Raw genomic sequence first — 25,282 nt, forward strand, 5'->3', positions numbered from 1 at the left:
AACAGGGCTGGCTTACAGGTTCAGAGATTCAATCCATTATCATCAAAGTGGAAGCATAGCAACATCAAAGTGGGAGCAGGCGTCGTTCAGGCAGAACTGAGGATTCTTTTATTGTTGTTGTTGTTGGTTTATCCGAGACAGGATTTTTTTCTGTGTAGCCCTGGCTGTCCTAGGAGAGCTGAGGATTCTACATCTTCATCTGAAGGCTGCTAGTGGAAGAATGGCTTCTAGTCAGCTAGGATGAGGGTCTTAAGGCCATAACCACAGTGACACACATATTTCAACATGGACACAACTTCTAATAATGCCATTCCCTGGGCCAAGCATATACAAACCATCACAATATTTAATCACAATAAAGAGAGGACACATGATCATAGAAAAGCACTAGCATACTGGATATAGCTTCCTATGACCATTTGTAGACAGTACAGTAGTAAGGCCTGACAGTGCAATGGAAAGTTCCAGGGCAGTAGCTGTATATGAGAGAACTCTGGGTTACATCCAGGAAACTCACACATCCACCCTCACAATCAAGGAACACACCAACCCGACCAGTTGGTTTCTCTATGTGGTGATGAAATATTGGGCAGGTAGTGTGGAGACTGTAATGATCACCATCCATCAAACACACTAGAAGAAATGCTCCTTCAGATCCAATCTCAAAGTTTCTCTTCTTTAACCAGACATTGTCACAGACCCCTACAGCCCATTCCTTATAGTTCTTCAAATCCAGCTCCCAGTAATGTTTTCCAGTGGTAAAGCTCTCTGTTCCCCAGGAAGCACGATAGGATCTAGGCACAGCCAGAAATGTATGTCCATTGCAATATCTAGAGGTGAATCTTCTGACACCAAAAACTAAGCTTCTGTGGCAGTTGTATATGATTAAATTTTGAAAGAAAACTTTCACTGTAGGAAGAGACAAAATTTTAGTTAAGCAGGGTGGTGGTGGCACACTCCTTTATTCCCAGCACTTGGGAGGCAGAGGCAGCGAATTTCTGAGATTGAGGCCAGCCAGGTCTACAGAGTGTGATCCAGGACACCCAGGACCACACCTAGAAAAACCCTGTCTCAAAAAAAAAAAAGAACAACAAAACATCAAAAAAAGAAAGAAATTTTAGTTAAAACAAATATTTACATTTCTCAGGTGTGAGAGCGAGATCCCTAGAGATTTCCTGGGTTTTAAAAATAGAAAGTCTAACACTGGAAGGGTAGCTATAGCCCAGATAAATCAAAGTCAAGAAGTTCTACAAAGAAACAGAATGAGCACATAATGAAAACTGCTTTGAAAATCTATAGAAGCTGCAGAGGTAGAAGTCACAGCACAGAACTGCACAGTTCTCTCAGGGGCTTTAGTTACACCAGGCAAACAAGCTGTGTGCAATGCAATGAGGACCCCCTGAATGCTGTACACCTGAGTCTCCATGAAAAGTTATTCCTATATCCTAGGTCATGATTGCTTTCATCTTATGGTTTTGATTTTCATCCCACTATGCAGATTTGTACCAAATATAAATCTAAGCATGCATTAGAAGTTGTTCCCTAGTAGCAATTGTCTGCATTTAATTAAAACCTGGTTGCTCTGATATTCTTTCCCTGTGATGTTACAATCCATATTTTGATTTCCAAGTGTGATTCAGACTGCCCCATGTCTTATCAACTTGTTTTATTTTTATTGCCTGTGATATATGACTTTGTCTGTTTGGGTTTTGTGTGTGTGTGTGCATGTGTGATCATTTCTGCAGATTCTTTTAGATAGGATTTCCTGCTATATACACTTGACTGGCATGGAACTCACTATGTCAATCTATCTGGCCTCCAACTTTTGGGCTATCCTCCTGATTCCATGTTTTTAATACTGGGATTACAAGTCGGTGCCACTATATCTTGTGAATTTTTAATCTATGGAGTATAATAAACTTTATTTTCAGCCTGAATCATGTACATCATTAAATTGGTATTCATTAATCTTTGTAAAAAAAAATCTGCCTAAATATGATTACAATGTGGCTTAACAAGACATATATTTTTAGGGAATTAAAATATTCATTGTACAAAGGTCATCTCACTATTGAAGTGCACCTCTGGTCATTATATCAGTGCTGACACTCACCTTGGAAGTACTTGTACCTTGCAGTCAGCCCAATATTAGGATGGGCACTGAGTTTTGGTTTCATTCTCTGCGTCAGCTGCACTAACTCACTCCTGCAAGGAGAAGACATTGATAGGCATGTGCTACAGATATCACCCCAGGGATGAGGAAAAATCTTCACTGGGAGCTAAGTATTAAAACCCTTGTCACATAACCTGACAACTGAAGTTCAATCTCAGGAACCCATGGTGTAAGGAGAGGACAAACTCCTGAGAGTGCTCCTGTGTCCTGCACACATGTGCACCCATACAGAACATTTTCTTATATTAAAGAAACCTCATGGTCAGGAGACATAGTGGTTTCCTCTTAGATGCTCTTTCTAAAACCCTTCCTGTTACCAACCTCTTTCCCATGCTTCCAGCCCCTTTCTTCTACTACCAGGAAAGTACAGCCCATGGGCCTCAATGATTAGGATTTGAAAATGACAAATTTTAGCTCAAGACCATTACATACACTCTTTACTAATAGGGAGAAAGAAAAGACACTGTCTGGTAATGCCAAACAGGCATCATATCCATGAACACAATCCCAAACCCATCATCCATAAACAACTAAGTGTTTTCTATACAAAGTATATTTGTACATTGCTAAGAGGGCTTATTCAGCTTTGTACCATAGTTCAGGGTATCCTGGCTTACACTGAGGATTAAACTCACCTGCTGAACAAGTCATCCAAATCCTGCAATCAAAACAAGAGAAGCTTAGGTATCTGAAGGAACAGCCCACAATGTTGTTCTATATATACATAGTTTTTTTTAGAGATTTACTTATTCATTTTATGTATATGAGTGCACTCTTGCTCCCTACAGACACACCAGAAGGGGGCATCAGATCCCATTATAGATGGTTGTGAGCCACCATGTGGCTGCTGGGAATTGAACTCAGGATTGCTGGAAGATCAGTCAGTGCTCTTAACTGCTAAGCCATCTCTCCAGCTCATAAAGTTTTATATCTTTATATATAAAAAAGTTTTATTTTCTTTACATAATTGTTAGTCATCACTACACTGATTCACCTTGCAAATGTATTTTCACATCCCAGGGTAATGCCAAAGAAGTGGATTAGCACAATGGAATGAATTCCTAATGAAATCAGGCTGTGAGAATATTTGGGAAGCATATGGGTAGGAGTTATACACTGCTTTGTAACACTCAGCTGTCTTCAAAGAGGACTTTCTTTGATCTTGTACTCAAGCATAGGAAACTTTCATTAAGGGTACTTCAAAACTGAGGCCTAACCCCTATATGGTGCCTCATATCTGTAATTTTAGAATTTTGGGTTTAGGTCTCAGGAATCCTGTGAATCTGAGGCCATTGTGCACCACAAAAGAAGAACATATATCAAATCCCCCATCTCCCAAAGAAAGCTCAAAAACACAGCTTTCAAACAGAACAAACTTATGGTAGACTACTTTAAAACTGTACTAGCATGCAAGAAGAGGTAAAATGGAGTGCTTGGTCACAAGAATCACTTAATTTGGGGTTTCAAAGCAAGCTACAAACACACACACACAAAAGAGATATTCAGTATGGAATCTGCTGACACAATGTCAACAAGCTTCTTTTTAGGATATTACAGAAATTATCTCTCCAGATTTTTCTTAAAACCTGATAATAAGTACAGGGGATATAGAAATGGATCTCAGATGTAACAGTCACAGGTGTGGCCTCAGATAATAACACTGTTTCAAGCCCTCTTACATGCCTACCTGCAGCAGCAGCACCTCATATGGCTTCTGGGATGTTGCCTTCAGTTCCTGACACAATTCTATTAGTTGACTCCTCTTGTGGACCATCATGGCTTCATTTTCCCTGAGCGCCTCTAAAATAATACTGCTTTGATTTTTCATACATGCCATATATTGATTCACTTCTTCATTGAGGGGTGGATGTAGTTTGCTATACTGTGTCCTGATCATTTCCCCCCGTAGGGTCACATCGTCCTGAAGGAAAAGGGACATCCTAGATCACATCTGGAGAGTATTTGATCCTCTCCACTGAGTTCTTCTATGTTTAAATTCACCTACAGGATCCCATCAGGGCACTGCACACGCTGATTTACTGTTCCCACTTTTCAGAAAATGTAAATCATTTGATTTTATACATTTCTTCATTATTAATAGAGGAAACAAACAAACCCATCCTTTTCCCTTACCATTTTCATCTATTAAATGAGTGTCTGAGATATCTGGAAAAAAGATTTTTATTTATAATATGTTCATTCAAAAATGCAACTTTGGGCTGGGCAGTTGTAGCGCATGCCTTTAATCCCAGCACTTGGGAGGCAGAGGCATGCAGATTTCTGAGTTTGAGGCCAGCCTGGTCTACAAAGTAAGTTCCAGGACTGCCAGGGCTACACAGAGAAACCCTGTCTCAAATAACCAAAAAAGAAAACAAAAAGAAAGGAAAAGAAAAAATGCAAGTTTGCACATACATAGCAACCAAAATTCCAAGTGGAGTCATAAAGTCTGGTGTAATCTGCTAAACACTCAGAAATTCACCCATTATTATCAAACTTTACTGCCACATGGCCAGGTTTTTTTCTGTGTTCAAAATTGGATTTTGCCTTTAAGAATTTACGGTTAACATAAAAGGATTTCCTAGCATCACATCCCATATCTGATCCTCAAATTGTGAATGTCCAAGTTTGCGTCTGGTTGAATTTACACATCAGCCTCATACCCACCAACCAGTGAAAGATTGTTGTCCTCGCTTTATTTAGATTCTCTTGCTGTAATAGGATCTTCTTCAATAAAGATGCCGTTTGCTTTTCAAATTTCAGCTGTAATAAATAAATAAATGTCATCATTACTTAAATAATGAATTACCTGATGGACAAACTCTAGCACTGAGCACAATTACTTTAGAAAGGGTAGAAGAAGGATCACAGTGCTGTTTCTTTTTATTTTTAGTAACTATGAAACTTTAAACTTCAGACCATAGAATTACAAAATACAACCACCCTGAGCTCAAGTAAAGTGATAGACTGTAATTGACGATTGTCTGGATAATTAGCATCTGACTGGGATCCCGGTTCTAAGCAGCTCATTCCAGTGTACTTTTGGGATTTTAGTCTTCTGTCATGAGCACTTTTTAAAGATGTAAAATTACCATGATTATAATTTTCAGTGATGTGAATATAATGAATCATGAAACTAGAAATGATATTTATACTTATGCACCTGGCTAGGAATGTTTACATTTTATAGTCAGTCATTCCTCATTCCCTGTTTAAAAAGTGACAAGATTTGGAGTACAATGGATTCTTCAGAATCAGGACACGCATCATCCTGTGCTCTGCTAAGCCTCCCTCTCTCAAGCTCTCATCCGTTTTTTTTTTTTCAGAAATATTGCTTACCATTTGCATACAAGCACGCTCTCCAATAGTGCAGTGTGTGTGACCTCTGTGATCCTGTGAGTCAGAGCACAATTGGCAGAGGAAGGCCCTGCTCTCACCACAGAATGTCATCTTTCTCTCCTTGTGGATCACGCACTTGTGTTCCTCAGAAATCAAATACTTCATGAGCCTGTTTTCTCTCACAGTGGATACCAGATTCTTCATAGTGTTGTTATTTATGAATGTCCAATGGGATGGTTGCCTACATATAGGGCAGAGGTCAGGGATTCTGAAGTCTTTTGAAGAAAGGATGAGACAGACCTTGCAGAAGGTATGGCCACACCTTAAGGAGACTGGAACCATAAAGATGCCCTGGCAAATGAAGCAGGTGAGTGTTTCCTGGGGGGTTTGCAAAATGTCTGACTCCATTTTTCTGAGGGGAAAAATAAGAATTATTATTATTGGACCAGAGAGGAGGAGCAAGAGACTAGACAAAATGTGATTCAACTTGTGATTAAATTCTGATTATGGCAATACAGACTTATTTTTTCCCAAGAACTTTTCCCTACATATTGCCTGATGTGACACCATTCTAGATCTACCATCTACATTCCTCCTGAAGGCTTCGGCCCACATTGTTATGTTTTTTTTTTAATCAATGAGTCTAATTGTGGTTACTTACAGTAATATGAGTGAGGGGTTACAAGAGCAGAAACATCTCAAAGACAGCTTCTGTAATCACCAAATCCTACCACCAAATGAGAGACAGTTCAAAAAGCTGGAAACCTGGAGAACAATGTACATCCTGCAGGCAGGTCAACAGATCATTCTTTCCAGATGAGTCTATTGGTCTAAACCTCTTTGAGGAAGCTGAGCTGGTTTCTGCTTCTTCCAGGAAGCTGGTTTACTCTTGGAGATTTTTTTGCAGCTCTGCTCCTCTGACAGTCTTCTTTGCAGCTTAGCTTATCTGAGAGTGACTCTAAGCAGACTTTACTATACACACTGGGATTGAACTGAATCTGATAAGTTTCAGGGACTTCCTGAAGCTATCTTGAATTCTTTGCCTTCTGTATTATTAAAGAGCTCTCCTGCAGAACAGGCTATTTCAGTCACTGAGGAAACTGCTACACAACAACAATCAACACCAAAAATCAACACAATGTCCACAATTAGCACACACATTTTGGTAATAACTTTAAATATCAGTGGCCTCAATTCTCCAATCAACAGACACAGGCTGAATGAATTGGTATGTTTTTAAAGGCCAGAGACAATCCTCTCCAATGTTATAGAGAAAAAAAATACCATATGGAGGAGTGATCCAAGTCCTTCTGTACCATAGGCTGGACTTTCACTGCAGGCATGTGAGTAAAACAGGTTCTGCATTTGTTGTCTATCCAAGTAAATGCACACTACTTCATGCCTTCTCAACTAAACACTTTTGTTTGGTATCTGACTTTTACTTTCTTATTATTCAGATTCCACTGCCCCAACCCTTAAGTCTTCATGGGAAATATCACTCAGTTCTCTTCTTTCTGCTACAAAATGCCTAAAACAATAAGAATTTATATTGTCTCCTATTTCAAGGATATCATGGTGAGAAGAAATGGTGGGAGCTCAAGGCAGCTGCACTCATGACTTCCAAAATAAGGAAGCAAGAAGCAAAGGAAAGCTTGCTCCTCAGTTCCCCTTCCCCCTTTTTCTTCATTGGAGCCCTCAACCCATGGGCTGGAGGAATGATCTCACCAACACTTAGTGTAGTGTGGTCTTCCTAACTAAATGAATCTAATCCAATAGCTTTTCACAAATATATCAGGTCATTACTATAGCAATCTTGCTTCTCTCAAGTTGAACACAAGGGGAATTATTTCTTTAAGATTTTTTTTATATTTTATGTATGTTGGTACAGTGTCACTGTCTTCAGATGCACCAGAAGAGGGCTTTGGATCCCGATTACAGATGGTTGTGGTTGCTGACAATTGAACTCAGGACTCTGGAAGAGCAGTCAGTGCTCCTAACTGCTGAGCTATCTCTCCATCCCAGGGCCAATTCTTTGTAGACACTTGTTTATTTCCCCAAAACAAAACTCCTGCCTTGAGTTTGTGGGAAGAAATCTTGAGGCATAAGTGAAGCTTTCATGTCTTTGTGAGACTTGGTTATCTAACAATAGGGTACATATTTCCAATCTCTTTTAATTTTCATATGTAGAAATAATCTCAGACCCAGCAGTGGTGGTGCACACCTTTAATCCCATCATTTGGGAGGCAGAGGCAGGCAATTTCAGTTCAAGGCCAGCCTGGTCTAAGGATTGCATTCCAGGACATCCTGGACTACTTACACAGAGAAACCCTCTCTCGAAAAACCAAAACAAAAATAAAGAAAAGAAAAGAAAGAAATGTAACATAAATAAAGAAAAGAGAACAAAGAACAGAAAAGAAAGCTGGGCAGTGGTGGTGCACGCCTTTAATCCTAGTGCGTGGGAGCAGAGGCAGGCAGATTTCTGAGTTTGAGGCTAGTCTGCTCTAAGGCATGAGTTCCAGGACAGCCAGGGCTACCTGTCTGTCCTTGTCTTGAAAAAACAAAACAAAACAAAACAAAACAAAACAAAACAACGACAAAATAAAAAGGAAATGAAAATAAAAGGAAAGAAAGAAAGAAAGAAAGAAAGAAAGAAAGAAAGAAAGAAAGAAAGAAAGAAAGAAAGAAAGAAAGAAAGAAAATTTCAGTTTGATTGAGGCAAATTTTGACAAAATAATTAAGCTTCTGCAGTTAGACACAGATGGAATCAAATGGTTTTAGCTGGTGGTTTTGTGTATTTTAAAATCCACTACTAATATTATCAACAATTAGATTAGCAAAAACATTGGGATTTTAATGCTGCCTTCCTTAGTTTAGCTAAAGGTCATGTTTTCCTTTGGCATGCTTTTTTTTTGTACATTAGATATTTCAGGACAAAACAAGAACACAGAGATAACCCAGATCAAACACAAAAATGAAAAAAAAAATTGCAAGAGATTTTAAATAGAATGTACTCTTATGAATAAGAGAGTAGTTAGTTTTCTCTAATTAATTACATGTAACCTTCCAATTTATCATACCCAACTCTATCAAGAATGTACTCTTATGAATAAGAGAGTAGTTAGTTTTCTCTAATTAATTACATGTAACCTTCCAATTTAACATACCCAACTCTATCAAGAATAGCCATGGTACACTTAAGTATCCATTTTTACTGTGAGATCTTCCCTCCTATAATTTATAACAGAAGAAAAATGAAAATTCTTTTGCTGAAAATTGAGTTTTTACTTCTATACTTTCCTAGATATCTTTGAATTCCAATGTCTTTAAGCCATTCAGGGCATTTGTTTAGCATAAAATGCACTTTGAAATATTTTAGAATTTAGACAATGCACAAAATTGTAAAGTATCATGAAACTATCTCTCAATACAATACATCAAATCAACTAAAATGTGCAGAATGATAAATTTAAAATTATTTATAACCTTAACCCACATTATACCCCAAGAAAGAAATCCAAATGCAAACTGAGTCAGGTTTTGCTGGATAGCAAAATATAACTTCTAAGCAAACACCTGTTTGTATTTAGTTAAAAATAGGGACTATGAAGGAATTTTCTCTTGTAAATTGTGCACTTACCCAAGCAATTATCCCTGTGCTCAGCAATCCTTGGTAGCAATACAATACTAGCTCAGTTCTGAGATCAGATCCTCAGAGCCCAGGGGTGATAGGTCTAGCAGTGTCTGCACCAGAAGGTTCAAAATACACTGTGGTCTGAACTGGAGAAAAATGAACCTGGTAGGCCCTAGGACAGTGCTTAGAGTCTCTAAGGACCACACCCACTTCCTCCCAAGGTGGTTTTTACTAATGCTTCCAATGGGTGAGCTTCTCTAAGTGGGATTATCTAAATGGATGAAAGGTTGAACTAACACCTTGGCCAATCTCCACAAGCAAATCTCCCCCGAGGGAATTCCTGAATCACTGTTTAGCTGGGTGTGGTAGCTCACACTTTTACCCAAAGTTCAAGGAATTAGCATGCTGAAGAAGGAGAATTTTCAGTTCAAGGCCTGACTAGAATATGCAGTGAGAAATTTTCTAAGGGAAAAAATTAGTAATTTTAAAACACTTTTACTGTAACTACATATTGTTCAGTGTGCTCATACTTTGCTTTTCATAGCTTAACAGAGGGTGGTGCCATTAATCTCTGATTCTAGCAAATATCAACATGAATATCATTTTTAGTTCTTTGGAGGATATTTTACAACTTCTTTTGCTCATATTGATCTCAACTGCTACTTCGTACAAGTCTACCCCCTTTACTAACTCGACTTTCTATTCTAAAAGAGGGGAAAATGCACCAATCTCCTTCTATTTACTTTTGACTGTGTATAGTGACAGTAGACTTTAAAGATGCCTGGCTCCCCACCTGTTGAGTTCTCATTAGCCAGACAGTTGTGTGTTAATGTTGTAGATGTGAAATAACTAGGAACCATCCACATCTCAGCCATGTTTTTGCTTGCTTTGCACCTGGATGGTTTATTTTTAATATGTTCTTAGTTAAAATAGAATTCCATAGTTTTCCCTCTCCCTTCCCTTCTTATAGGTCCTTCATAGAGGTGGCTACCAGAGCTTTGGCTAGGATTTTAGGTAGATTCTTGAAGCTCAAAATGTCAGGGTTTGGGTAGGTTTTCCCTCTTCAAATGATTCAGTCAAGAGGGGAAAAAATCCTCACAAGAAAAGTTCCAGCCCCTTGAGTTATACTTAATTCTAGATGTAGTCAAATTACTACCAAGAACAGTCATCACAAGGGTTGCACACTTTGTATTGGGTGATCAGTTAGGAAGCTTATCCCTGATACAGGCTAATTCTTTGTCTAGGTGTCAGAGCTAAGGTCTTCACCTCAGCAGCCAAAAAGCAGAGAAGCAGAATACCTGCCCTCACTCACTCCTTTCTTTTATTCCTGTGTGCCTAATCTATTGGATGGATGCTCACAGGATGTCTCTTCCCTCTTGTTCTCTGAAAGGCCATCATAGACATACTCAAGGGCCTGTTGATTGCCTAGGCACTTCTTTTTTATCATTGAAAATAAAGTTTTCTCATGAAGTGGGGCTTCCCATTCACATCTGTCAACTATTGGGTTAGAAGTACTGTAGACAACAAATTCCTTTAATATATAGAGACATTCCATAATTGCTCTAACTCTAGAGAACCGTGACTGATACAGAAGTTGGTACTGGGGACTAGGGTATTACTGTGATAAGCTTTTTCATGTTTTTGTCTGGATGAATGTTGATTTGGTGACTTTGGATATGGAAAACTGTGGAGTTCTTTACGTTTGGCTTAGTGAACCCTTCTAGTAGGAATATGGAAGACATTGGTGCTGAGGGTGATTTGAACTGTGGGAGAAGGATCTCATTATGAGGTCTAGAGGCTGCTCTTTTGATATTTAGTGAAAAAATGTGCCTGCCTTTTGCCCTAGGATTTTCTCTGCCATAGTTTTAAGAGTCTGCCTGAGGGTAGGTTGAAGAGACTCCAATTAATTGCATAGACAATGGAAGTCTCAAAAATGTCCAGCATGGACTTTGTTCTCTGTTTAAGTCTCATGAAGAGTGTTTTGAACAAGTATAGCAAGCTTTGAAAGAAAAAATTTAAAAGTATTATTCAAGTATTAAAGGGGCACCAGCTGGCCAGTGGTGGTGCACGCCTTTAATCACAGCACTTGGGAGGCAGAGGCAGGTAAATTTCTAAGTTTGGGGCCAGCCTGGTCTACAGACTGAGTTCAAGGACATCCATGACTACTAAGAAACTCAGTCTAGAAAAACATAAAAACAAGAAAAAGACAAAAAGAAAAACAAAAAGAAAAAACAAAAGGGGGTGCACTGGGAATTGAAATGGAGCTTGATCCTGATTTCAAGGATATTACTTTGAATTAAGGGAGTGGTGATCTTGAAGAAAGATCCATGGTAATACACATCTTTTTGTTTTGTTTTGTGTTTTAGTTTTAGTTTTTGTTTTTGTTTTTTGAGACAGGGTTTCTCTGTATAGTCACAGCTGTCCTGGAACTCACTCTGTAGACCAGGCTGGCCTTGAACTCAGAAATCTGCTTCCCTCTGCCTCCTGAGGGCTGGGATTAAAGGTGTGTACCACCATTGCCTGCAGTGATACATTCCTTTAATCCCCACATTAAGGAGTCAGAGCTACACAGTTGTTCTCAGAGATCAATCTACAGAGCAAGTTCCAGAACAGGAAGGTTTAGGCAGTGAAGGAGGTAGAAAACAGACAGCTAGTGATAATGAAATAGAACAAGAGGGCCATGTTCCATCTCCTTCAAGCAGCAGAACTCGGCAGCTTCTGCCACTTAGACCTGGCTTTGGAGTCAGAAATAGAAGGGACTACTGGGTAACTGATGCTAGTTAGCTGGAGCTTCGAAATTAGTGGTGATTAAGAAAAGACCAGCATCACCGAGGTGAAATCTTCTGGGAAGTGTTTTCTGAGAGCAGAAAGAAGTTGTGTTCCAGAGATAGCCAAGGCTGTACCTGGTACTGCAGCTGGAATTGATAGTGTGCAATCACCCAGGTGTTACAGAATTTGAAGGTCTGCAGGAGTTGTGGAGTAAGCTGAGGCTTGGCACTGTGAGAGGTTAGAAAGACCATTGGTGAAGGTGCAGGCTAAGTTGCAATTGATGGCCCAGGAATGAAGGGATTATGCAATGAAGTTGAGGCTGGGCATTATGAAGGGAGCCTATGAAAGGCTATTGGTGAAGCCTAATTGCAGTGGAAGACTCATCCTATTGGAGATGCCAGCAGTACCATGGGATGACCCAACCAAGAACAGCAGCAGCAATGGACTGGAGTATAGTCAATCAGAGCCTAGAGTGCTACAGAGGGCAGAACTGGAGATGGGACCCAAGCCCTTTGGAGGAGCCCAGAAGATAATGTGCAGATCTCAGACATTGGAACTAGAAGCTGTGAAGGATGCCTTGCATACACCAAGATGTATCTGAGATGTCAGAACCTTGAGGTATCTGCCAAGGAAAGCTGTGAGCACAGAGTAGAACCAGCTCAAGAGAATGAAGTTGGTTGGTGCTGAATACCAGATCTGCCAAGAGCAGTTAACAAGGATGAAAGGAATTCACATCAAACATGGAGATTTGAAGTTTGGAGGGTGCCTAGCTGGTTTTCTGTCTGGCTTTGACCCAGTATTTGTAACTTTAATTGCGATTACAGTTAAGATACTGCGAAAATCTCAGAAAAGACTTTGAACTTTTTAACATTGTCATGACTGTTATAGACTGGAGACTTTTGAAGTTGGATTAAATGTACTTTGTATTATACTATGGCTTGGTATGGGCTCCATAGACTCATGTGTCACAGAGAAAAAGGAGAGAGGTGATGGGAGAATGGATGGAGAGAAGGTTTATGGGACATATGAGGAGGGGAGATCTGGGAAAGGGGAAATCATGTGGAATGTAAACAAAGAATATAGAAAATATATATATATATGTATATATATATTTTTAAAAAAAAAAAAAAACCTGCTTCCCAGGGCTGCGCCCTCTTGTGGCCTTCACTGACATCCACATTCATATTCACAGGTTTTCACTAATAACTAAATAACTAAAAAATAACTAATAACTAAAATAGTCTTAAAAAGGACATCAGTGAATCTTACAAGTAGTACTTATTTGAAGTGTTTATTTTTTAATAATTCATAATAAATGATATTTTGCATGGGAATAAAAGTACCACATTTAATTTATCCATTCTTCATTTGAGGGAAATTTAATGTTGTTTCCAGTTTGGGGCTATTATGAATAAAGCCACTTTGAAAATACCTGAGCAAGTGTTTCTGTGATAGTATAGTGTGCTCTTTGGGCACATGCCCATTAGTGGAATAGCTGGGTCTTGAGAGATCATTTCCCAGTTTCCTGAGGAATTATATTGATTTACATAATGCTTGTACAAGTTTTTACAGCTGCCAGAGATAGAGGGTTGTTCTCCTACTCACCAGCATGAGCTGTCACTGATGTTATTGATCTTCACCATTGACAGATATAAGATGGAATCTCAGAGGAGTTTTGATTTGCATTTCCCTGATGACTGAGGATTATGAACATTTAAGTGTTTCTCGGTCATTTGGAATTCCTCCATTGAGAATTCTCTGGTTATACGTTTATTCTATTTATAATTGGACTATTTAGTTTGTTGATGACTAATATCTTGAGTTTTTCATGTATTTTATATATTAGCCCTCTACTGAATGTTGATTTGTTGAAAATCTTTTCCTATTCTAAAGACTGCCATTTTATCCTATTGATGGTGTACTGTTCTATACACAAGCTTTTCAGTTTCATGGGGGCCCACTTATTAATCATTGTTTTTAGTACATGCTCTAGTGGTGTTATGTTCAAGAAGTTGTCTTCTATGCCAATGAGTTCAAGTATTTCCCCCATTTTCTCTTCTATAAGTTATAGTGTATCTTGTTTTATGTTGAGTTCTTCAATCCACTTGGTCTTGAGTTTTACATAGGGTAATAGATATGGATCAATTTGCATTCCTCTACAGCTTGAGATCCAAATAGATCAGCAAAATTTGTTGAAGGTGTTTTCTTTTCATTATTATGAATTTCTGTCTTCTGTATCAAAAATCAGGTTTCCATAGATGTGTGGATTTATTACTGAGTCTTATTTAATTCCACTGATCAATCTGTTTTATGTCAAACCCATGAGTGGTTTTCCCATTAGTTAATTACCTTTACATCCCACTTGCAGCTTCCCCTCCCTTAGCCTTCCAGTCTCTCCTCACTTCCCCTCCTATTATCCTTCATCCCCTTCTCAGAAAAGAAGCCTCCATGTATATTAACCTTCATTGGCATATCAAGTTGCAGTAAGACTAGGCATATCTTCTATTGAAGCTGGACAATGCAACCCAATTAGGAGACAGATAACTCAGGACAGGCAACAAGTTCACTGACATGCCATGCTCCTACATGGTCCCACATGAACACCAAGCTCCATATCTGTTACATATGTGCAGAGGACCTAAGTCCAGCACATCCATGTTCTCTGTTTGATGGTTCTGTTCAGTGATTCTGTAGGTTTTCTTGTTGTGTCCTTGATTTCTTGGTTCCTTCGATCCTTTCTCCCTGTCTTCCACAGGATTCCTCAAGGTCTACCTAATGTTTGACTATAGGTCTCTGCATCTGTTTCCAGATGCCAGTTTTGCTAGGCTACAATCTGCAAATATGGCATAATAACATTAATAGTGTCAGGGTGGGCTTTCTCTCATGTCATGAGTCTCAAGTTGGGTCAGTCTTTGGTTGGCCCCTACCTCCCCACAACTGTTTCCAGTCCCCTCTCCCAGTTCTGTTTTCCTCTGTCATCCTCATAATTGATCTCTGCTGTTCCCTTTCCCAAACCCTTTCCCAACCCAATCTTTTCCTCTGACCACCTCTATGTCTATTTTAATTCCCCTTCTCTGTGAGATTCAAGGATCACTCCTCAGGCCCTGACAGGAGCCAGCAGGTCAGTCAGTGTGGGAGTCACCACTGGGGGAGTGAGGATGATTACAGAAAAGGCAGAAAGAAGATGCCAGAAACAGGTATGTGAGGGCTGTTGGTGAATACCATGCCAGCAGCAAGTGTGTTTTCTCAATGTCTTTTAAAGGCAAGCAACACAAAGCATGACAAATTCTAGGAAGATAAACAGTGACCATAAATCCTTATGTGGCAAATTTATGGTACACAATGTCTATGTTTGACTAAGGCTGTTTCATTCAGACTAGGACAGTCTCTCAAGGCATATTCATAAGCGGAGGAATGTGTAGACCATAACACATCTTAATTAAAAACAAAGACAGATGTTGGCAGACTCATTCATGATTAATCTCAAGCAATGTTAACTCCAGAAGTGTTTCTCACAGGCCTCCTTGATACTTACTTAGCTTCATTCTGTCTGTGGATTGCAGAGTAGTTATCCTGTATGTAGTGGCTTGTGTCCAGTCATAAGTGAGTACATACCATGTTTGTCTCTTTCTGTGTCTGGGTTACCACTCAGGATGGTATTTTCTAGATTTATTTATTTGCCTACAAATTTAATTGTGTCATTTTTTAAAATATTTGAGTGATATTACATTATGTAAATGTACCACATTTTCTTTATCCATTTTTTGGTTGTTTCCAGTTTCTGGTTATTAAGAATAAAGTTACTAAGAACTTAGTTGAACACATGTCCTTATGGTATGATAGAGCATCTTATGGGTGTATACCCAGGAGTGGTATACCTGATCCTTGAGATAGTTTTCTGAGATACTACCAAATTGATTTCCAAAAAAGCTGTACAAGTTTGCACTGTCACCAGCACTGGATGAGTATTCCCTTTGCACCACATCTTTCCCAGGATGAACTGTAACTTGATATTTTTTTCTCAGCCATTTTGATGAGTGTGAAGATGAAATCTGAGTCATTTTGATTTGTCCTTATCTGATAACTAAGGATGCACATTTCTAAGTGCTTCTCAGCCATTTAAGAGTCATCTGTTGAGCATTCTGTTTGGGTCTGTACCCCATATTTTCTTAAATTTTATTTCATTTTTTTAAATTACTCACTTTACATCCCACTCACTACTTCCCTCCTGGTCAACCCATCCCAAATCCTTCATCCCCTGTCCCTTCTCCTCTGAGCCGTTGGGGTTCTCTCAGGGTATCACCTTATTGTGGCCCAAATCTGAGAGGCTAGGGCCTTCCTCTCCCACTGAGTCTCTCTTCTATCTGTCCATCTCTTTAAATAAACCCTCTTTTTCCCTATCACTATTTTTACTTGTTTTGTGTGTCTATCAAGCTGTACCGTGTAATGAACATGAAGGCAAGAGGACAGGTTGGTGTCTCCTTTACAGTGTGGTTCGTGGACTCCACTCAGTCAGGTTTGACAGGAAGGCCCTTTACCAGTCGATGTTTCTTATTTTGGAGCAAGTGCAGTTATCCAGTCTGGGCTTCAGTTTGTTTTTAAGATTTTGTTTTTAGGCATGTCTGTGCACCTGTGCAATGTGTGAGTGCAGGTGCCTATAGAAAGCAGAGGTGTTGGTCCCCCCTTCGAGTTGGAGTCAGAGTGCAGATAGGTCCTCTGTATCTTTTTTTTTAATTTATTGATATATTTATTTACATTTCAAATGATTTCCCCTTTTCTGGACCCCCACTCCCCGAAAGTCCCATCAGTCCCCTTCCCTCCCCCTGTTTTCCCACCCAACCCTTCCCACTTCCCTGTTCTGATTTTGTTCTATACTGTTTCACTGAGTCTTTCCAGAACAAGGGGCCACTCCTCCGTTCTTCTTGTACCTCATTTGATGTGTGGATTATGTTTTGGGTATCCCAGTTTTCTAGGTTAATATCCACTTATTAGTGAGTGCATACCATGATTCATCTTTTGAGTCTGGGTTACCTCACTTAGTATGATGTTCTCCAGCTCCATCCATTTGCCTAAGAATTTCATGAATTCATTGTTTCTAATGGCTGAATAGTATTCCATTATGTATATATACCACATTTTTTGCATCGACTCTTCTGTTGAGGGAAACCTGGGTTCTTTCCAACTTCTGGCAATTATAAATAGGGCTGCTGAAGTCCAACATTCAATTTTCTATGAAAAAATATTTTTTTTCTTTTTTTTTGTGTATAATACAAAAGAATTTTTTTCCTTTTTTTAATTCGATATATTTTTTATTTACATTTCAAATGATTTCCCCTTTTCTAGGCTCCCACTCCCCAAAAGTCCCATAAGCCCCCTTCTCTCCCCCTGTCGTCCCACCCACTCCTTCCCACTTCCCCGTTCTGGTTTTGCCGAATACTGCTTCACTGAGTCTTTCCAGAACCAGGGGCCACTCCTCCTTTCTTCTTGTACCTCATTTGATGTATGGATTATGTTTTGGGTATTCCAGGTTTCTAGGTTAATATCCACTTATTAGTGAGTGCATACCATGATTCACCTTTTGAGTCTGGGTTACCTCACTTAGTATGATGTGTTCTAGCTCCATCCATTTGCCTAAGAATTTCATGAATTCATTGTTTCTAATGGCTGAATAGTACTCCATTGTGTATATATACCACATTTTTTGCATCCACTCTTCTGTTGAGGGATACCTGGGTTCTTTCCAACTTCTGGCAATTATAAATAGGGCTGCTATGAACATAGTAGAACATGTATCCTTATTACATGCTGGGGAATCTTTTGGTTATATGCCCAGGAGTGGTATAGCAGGATCTTCTGGAAGTGAGGTGCCCAGTTTTCTGAGGAACCACCAGACTGATTTCCAGAGTGGTTGTACCAATTTGCAACCCCACCAGCAGTGGAGGAGTGTTCCTCTTTCTCCACATCCTCACCAACACCTGCTGTCTCCTGAATTTTTAATCTTAGCCATTATGACTGGTGTAAGGTGAAGTCTCGGGGTTGTTTTGATTTGCATTTCCCTAATGACTAATGAAGTTGAGCATTTTTAAGATGTTTCTCTGCCATCCGAAATTCTTCAGGTGAGAATTCTTTGTTTAACTCTGTACCCCATTTTTAATAGGGTTGTTTGGCACGCATCATTCGATCTCTTTTATCTGAGCTAGGCTTCTCTGTGTTTCACAAATAATTGAATATTTACTTTTTGCAATGGGCTTAATTCATGTAACCTAATGTCTTTAGATTTATCCATGTTGTGAATGGCAAGATACTCTTCTTTTACAAGGCCAAAAAGCATCCCAATATACATATCTACCACATTTTCGTTGTATATCTAGTCATGAATACAGACTTAGCTTGTCTGTTTCTTGGTTATTGTGAGTAGTGCTGTCATGAGCATCATTGGGCATTCATCTTTCTGGCATAATTTCATTTCCTTTGCACATATATATTCATTAGTGAGAATTTCTAGATTATATGTTAATTCTATTTTTAATTTTTTGAGAAAGTTCCAAATTGTTTTTCTAATGGCTGCTTTAATCCTTATCCCTACCAACAAAATAGTTTCTATTTTCCTCACATTCTCATTAGTCTTTTTATTTTGGACAATAGCTATTCTAGAACATAGAAGGTTGTTCTATGTTAACTTGCATTTCCTGATTGGTGATGCTCTTTATTTTATTTTACTTTTTACTTCCTCTTCTAAGAAATATCCATTGAAACCTTTTGCTCATTCAAAAACCTTTGAATTGGGCTTTCTGCTTTGAGTGACCTCTTTAACACACTACAATTGCTGTGGTCTTCTTCCTGGTATCATAAATATTAAATCTGGTAATCTCTGTCTGAGTGGAGTCTTTAGCCCATTTACATTTGATATGAATATTAAAATGATTGAATTTAAACTTACCACTTGAATCTTGCTGTGACTTGTATTTTGTTTCCCTTTTACTCTTTCTCCACCTTTTTGATTATTTAGTTAGCAATTTCATGCCATCTATCTTCCTGGCACAACATTTTTCTGAGTAAAGAATACCATTTTGTCCTTTTACTAAGTTTAGGACTTTTATTACATGCTTTAAATTTTCCACAGCTTACCTAGAAGTCATATACCACTTCATGTGTGGTATAATTATGTAAAATGTATTTTCATTCTTAGGTCATTAAAATGGCTGTATTAATTAGTGGGATTCCAATGATCTAATTTTTTCATTGTTCTCATTCCTGTTTCTTCAGTTCACCATCAAGAAACCTGGCTTTCACTTCATCACTTTTATGTGCTTTGGGCTTTGGTTTTATCTCTTTATTTATTTAAAGATTTGAAATGCAATTATGCTAAAGTTATTCTAAGACTTCTCCATTATTCCCACTTTATTTAGGCTGAATTTATCTTCCTTTTTGTTGAGTTCAGTGCTGCTCTATATTCTCTGAATGGCCTTTCCTATTTTTTCCCTATTCTTAACTCCAAATCCTTTACCTTGCATGTGGTAAGCTTTTATACCCGTATCCCCACCCCTGGATTTCCAGTGCCCGTTTCACAATGATTGCCTGTATTTTGTTTTCATTTGGGTCTTAAGGAAGATACAGTTCCAGATCTGAAGCTAAGGTTAGTAGTGTTTTATGTGTGTTTATTTGTTCTGTTGTTTATAGCTTATGGAATTTTAAACATCTTATATTGTGAAAGCAGTTTATTCAGCTCTAGTTTTTAGAGGAAGCCTGCTTTATCCCTGAATATAGCCAGCGATTCCTATTGCTTTTCCCTGTATGAAAAGTGTGATGATGTTTCCTGTTACTCTGCACTAGTTAACTAGTTAACTTTGCCTACCTGCACACTCGGTGCCAAGCAGGTCCGTGTCTTTAGCCCAGCCCGTCACTGAATTCCTAATCTACTTTTGTGCAATGTACTATATTTTATATAGAATGCTAGGTATGCCATTAATTTTAATTTAATTATATTTTATTTTCAATTTTTGTTTCGCAAGCTCAAATTATGAATGTAGAATGATATTTGTTTATAGTCTACTTTCCCTTTTTCCTCTAAGACATTAATGAGAAATGGTTTTATTCTTTTTGCACAATAAATAAATCAGAAAAAAAGAGGCACAAAAAAATAAAATAAAAAAATAAAAATAATAATAAATAGGGCTGCTATGAACATAGTAGAACATGTATCCTTATTACATGCTAGGAAATCTTTTGGGTATATGCCCAGGAGTGGTATAGCAGGATCTTCTGGAAGTGAGGTGCCCAGTTTTTGGAGGAACTGCCAGACTGATTTCCAGAGTGGTTGTACCAATTTGCAACCCCACCAGCAGTGAAGGAGTGTTCCTATTTCTCCACATCCTCTCCAACACCTGCTGTCTCCTGAATTTTTAATCTTAGCCATCCTGACTGGTGTAAGGTGAAGTCTCAGGGTTGTTTTGATTTGCATTTCCCTAATGACTAATGAAGTTGAGCATTTTTTAAGATGCTTCTCCACCATCCGAAGTTCTTCAGGTGAGAATTCTTTGTTTAACTCTGTACCCCATTTTTTAATAGGGTTGTTTGGTTTTCTGGAGTCTAACTTCTTGAGTTCTTTATATATATTGGATATTAGCCCTCTATCTGATGTAGGATTGGTGAAGATCTTTTCCCAATTTGTTGGTTGCCTGTTTGGTTTTCTGGAGTCTAACTTCTTGAGTTCTTTATATATATTGAATATTAGCCCTCTATCTGATGTAGGATTGGTGAAGATCTTTTCCCAATTTGTTGGTTGCCGATTTGTCCTTTTGGTGGTGTCCTTTGCCTTACAGAAACTTTGTAATTTTATGAGGTCCCATTTGTCAATTCTTGATCTTAGAGCATATGCTATTGGTGTTTTGTTCAGGAACTTTCTCCCTCTACCGATGTCCTCAAGGGTCTTCCCCAGTTTCTTTTCTATTAGCTTCAGAGTATCTGGCTTTATGTGGAGGTCCTTGATCTATTTGGATTTGAGCTTAGTACAAGGAGACAAGGATGGATCAATTCGCATTCTTCTGCATGCTGACCTCCAGTTGAACCAGCACCATTTGTTGAAAAGCCTATCTTTTTTCCATTGGATGTTTTCAGCCCCTTTGTCGAGGATCAAGTGGCCATAGGTGTGTGGGTTCATTTCTGGATCTTCAATCCTGTTCCACTGATCGGCCTGCCAGTCACTGTACCAATACCATGCAGTTTTTAACACTATTGCTCTGTAGTATTGCTTGAGGTCAGGGATACTGATTCCCCCAGAATTTCTTTTGTTGCTGAGAATAGTTTTAGCTATCCTGGGTTTTTTTGTTATTCCAGATGAATTTGATAATTGCTCTTTCTAACTCTGTGAAGAATTGAGTTGGGATTTTGATGGGTATTGCATTGAATCTGTATATTGCTTTTGGAAAAATGGCCATTTTATAACTATATTGATCCTGCCGATGCATGAGCATGGGAGGTTTTCCCATTTTTTGAGGTCTTCTTCTATTTCCTTGTTCAGGGTCTCGAAGTTCGTGTCATACAGATCTTTCACATGTTTGGTAAGAGTCACCCCAAGATACTTTATACTGTTTGTGGCTATTGTGAAGGGGGTCATTTCCCTAATTTCTTTCTCAGCCTGCTTATCCTTTGAGTATAGGAAGGCCCCTGATTTGCTTGAGTTGATTTTATAACCTGCCACTTTGCTGAAGTTGTTTATCAGCTGAAGGAGTTCTCTAGTGGAGTTTTTTGGGTAGTCACTTAGGTAGACTATCATGTCATCTGCAAATAATGATAGTTTGACTTCTTCCTTTCCAATTTGTTTCCCTTTTACCTCCTTATGTTGTCGAATTGCCCGAGCTAGTACCTCAAGTACAATATTGAAAAGATAAGGAGAAAGGGGGCAGCCCTGCCTAGTCCCTGATTTTAGTGGGATTGCTTCAAGTTTCTCTCCATTTAGTTTGATGCTGGCTACCGGTTTGCTGTATATTGCTTTAACGATGTTTAGGTATGGGCCTTGAATTCCTGTTCTTTCCAAGACTTTAAGCATGAAAGGATGCTGAATTTTGTCAAATGCTTTTTCAGCATCCAATGAAATGACCATGTGGTTTTTTTCTTTGAGTTTGTTTATGTAGTGGATTGCATTGATGGATTTCCTTATATTGAACCAACCCTGCATCCCTGGGATAAAGCCTACTTGATCATGGTGGATGATCGTTTTGATGTGTTCTTGGATTCGGTTGGCAAGAATTTTATTGAGTATTATTGCATCAATGTTCATAAGGGAAATTGGTCTGAAGTTTTCTTTCTTTGTTGGATCTTTGTGTGGTTTTGGTATCAGCGTAATTGTGGCTTCGTAGAAGGAATTGGGTAGGGTTCCTTCTGTTTCTATTTTGTGGAATAGTTTGAAGAGTACTGGTGTTAGGTCTTCTTTGAAGATCTGATAGAATTCTGCACTGAAACCATCTGGTCCTGTGCTTTTTTGGTTGGAAGACTTTCTATGACCCCTTCTATTTCTTTAGGGGTTATGGGATTGTTTAGATGATCTATTTGGTCCTGATTTAATTTTGGTATTTGGTATCTGTCTAGGAAATTGTCCATTTCCTCCAGATTCTCCAGTTGTGGTGAGTATAGGCTTTTGTAGTAGGATCTGATGATTTTTTGGATTTCCTCAGTTTCTGGTGTAATATCTCCCTTTTCATTTCTAATTTTGTTAATTTGGATACTTTCTCTGTGCCCTTTGGTATGTCTGGCTAAGGGTTTATCTATCTTGTTGATTTTCTCAAAGAACCAGCTCCTGGACTCGTTGATTCTTTGTATGGTTCTCTTTGTTTCCACTTGATTGATTTCAGCCCTGAGTTTGATGATTTCCTGTCTTCTACTCCTCCTGGGTGAAATAGCTTCTTTTTGTTCCAGGGCTTTCAGGTGTGTCAATAAGCTGCTAGTATATGCTCTCTACATTTTCTTTTTGGAGGCACTCAGGGCTATGAGTTTTCCTCTTAGCACTGCTTTAATTGTGTCCAAAGATTTGGGTATGTTGTGCCTTCATTTTCATTAAATTCTAAAAAGTCTCTGATTTCTTTCTTTATTTCTTCTTTGTCCCAGGTGTCATTGAGTAGAGTATTGTTCAGCCTCCATGTGTATGTGGGCTTTCTGTTTTTGTTGCTATTGAAGACCACTCTTACACCATAGTGATCTGATAGGAGGCATGGGATTAGTTCGATCTTCTTGTATTTGTTGAGGTCTTTCTTGTGACCAATTATATGGTCAATTTTGGAGAAGGTACCATGAGGTGCTGAGAAAAATGTATATTCTTTTGCTTTAGGGTGAAATGTTCTATAAATATCCATCAAATCCAATTGGTCTAAAGCTTCAATTAGTTTTACTGTGTCCCTGTTTAGTTTCTGTTTTCCTGATCGGTCCATTGAGGAGAGTGGAGTGTTGAAGTCCACCACAATTATTGTGTTAGGTGCAATGTGTGCTTTGAGATTTAGTAAAGTTTCTTTTACGAATGAGGGTGCCCTTGTATTTGGAGCATAGATGTTCAGAATTGAAAGTTCTTCTTGATGGATTTTTCCTTTGATCAGCAAGAAGTGTCCCTCAGTGTCTCTTTTGGTGACTTTAGGTTGAAAGTCGATTTTATCTGATATTAGAATGGCTACTCCGGCTCGTTTCCCAAGACCATTGGCTTGTAAAATTGTCTTCCAGCCTTTTACTCTAAGGTAGTTTTTGTCTTTGACATTTAGGTGTGTTTCCTATATGCAGCAAAATGTAGGGTCCTGTTTCCTTATCCAGTCTGTTAGTCTATGTCTTTTTATTGGGGAATTGAGTCCATTGATGTTAAGAGAGATTAAGGAATAGAGATTATTACTTCCTGTCATTTTTGATGTTATTTTTATATTTGAGTGATTATCTTCTTTTGGGTTTGATGAAGGAAGGTTACTATCTTACTTTTTCCAGGGTGTAGTTTCCCTCCTTGTATTGGAGTTTTCCTCCTATTATTCTTTGTAGAGCTGGGTTTGTGGAAAGATATTGTGTAAATTTGGTTTTGTCATGGAATGTTTTGGTTTCTCCATCTATTGTGATTGAGAGTTTTGCTGGGTATAGTAGTCTTGGCTGACATTTGTGTTCTCTTAGAGTCTGCATGAGATCTGCCCAGGATCTTCTAGCTTTCATGGTCTCTGGTGAGAAGTCTGGTGTGATTCTGATAGGTCTTCCTTTTATGTTACTTGGCCTTTTTCTCTTACTGCCTTTAATATTCTTTCTTTGTTTAGTGCATTTGGGGTTTTCATTATTATGTGGCGAGAGGTATTTCTGCTCAGATCCAGTCTGTTTGGAGTTCTGTAGGCTTCTTGTATATTCATAGGTATCTCTCTCTTTAAGTTGGGAAAGTTTTCTTCCATAATTTTGTTAAAGATATTTGCTGGCCCTTTCAGTTGTAAATCTTCACTCTCATCTATACCTATAATCCTTGGGTTTGGTCTTCTCATTGTATCCTGGATTTCCTGGATGTTCTGGGATGCAAGCTTTTTGCATTTTGCATTTTCTTTGACTGTTGAGTCAATGGTTTCTATGGTATCTTCGGCATCTGAAATTCATTCTTCCATCTCTTGTATTCTGTTGTTTATATTTGCATCTATGGCCCCTGATTTCTTCTCAAGGTTTTCTATCTCCAAAGTTGCCTCCCTTTGTGATTTCTTAGTTGTTTCTACTTCTGTTTTTAGATCCAGGATGGTTTTGCTCAGTTCCATCATTTGTTTGTTTGTGTTTTCCTGTAATTCTTTAAGAGATTTTTGTGTTTCCTCTTTCATGACTTCTGCCTCTTGACTCAAGCTCCCCTGCATTTCTTTAAGTTGTTTTTTTTTTGTTGTTTTTTTGTTTTTTGTTTTTTGTTTTTTTTTTTTTTTTTTTGCGTTTCTTCTTTATTGGCTTCTATCTCTTGAGCCTTATTCTCCTGCATTTATTAAGTGATTTTTCTGTTTCCATTATATGGGTTTCTAGATTATTCATGTTCCCCTGTATTTCTTTAAGAGATTCATTTATGTCCTTTTTGTGTTCTTCTAGCAGCATCATGATCAGTGATTTTAAATCCAAATCTTGTTTCTCTGGTGAGTTGGCATAACCAGGACTTGCTGATGTTGGAGAGTTTGGTTCAGGTGCTGCCATATTGCCTAGATTTCTGTTAGTAGCGTTCCTGCGTTTGCCCTTTGCCATCTTGTTCTCTGGAGTTAGTTGGTCTTGTCCCTGGCTGGTGTTTGGGCCTCCTGAGGGGCTCTGGGGCTATTACTTCAACACTATATGGCTGGGTTGCAGTATATACAGCTACCCCTGTAGCTGATTGCTGATGTGCTATCTTCCTCTTGGGTGCCCTTGCA

General features: G+C 38.6%; 1 protein-coding gene across 1 annotated transcript in view; it reads right to left on the minus strand.

Annotated features, from left to right (window-relative positions):
* Window positions 1–409: 409 nt before the first annotated feature.
* The window catches only part of LOC127689690 (tripartite motif-containing protein 43C-like), a 32,059-nt gene continuing 7,186 nt past the window's right edge, over window positions 410–25,282 (minus strand). The window contains exons 3-7 of the mRNA XM_052189338.1: window positions 12,044–12,137; window positions 3,861–4,094; window positions 2,809–2,831; window positions 2,114–2,205; window positions 410–909 (exon numbers count right to left, since the gene is read on the minus strand). Coding sequence (XP_052045298.1) covers window positions 410–909; window positions 2,114–2,205; window positions 2,809–2,831; window positions 3,861–4,094; window positions 12,044–12,137 — 943 coding nt within the window. The remainder of the gene's footprint in view (window positions 910–2,113; window positions 2,206–2,808; window positions 2,832–3,860; window positions 4,095–12,043; window positions 12,138–25,282) is intronic.

This window comes from Apodemus sylvaticus, chromosome 7, assembly GCF_947179515.1.
Source record: "Apodemus sylvaticus chromosome 7, mApoSyl1.1, whole genome shotgun sequence".
NCBI lineage: Eukaryota > Metazoa > Chordata > Mammalia > Rodentia > Muridae > Apodemus > Apodemus sylvaticus.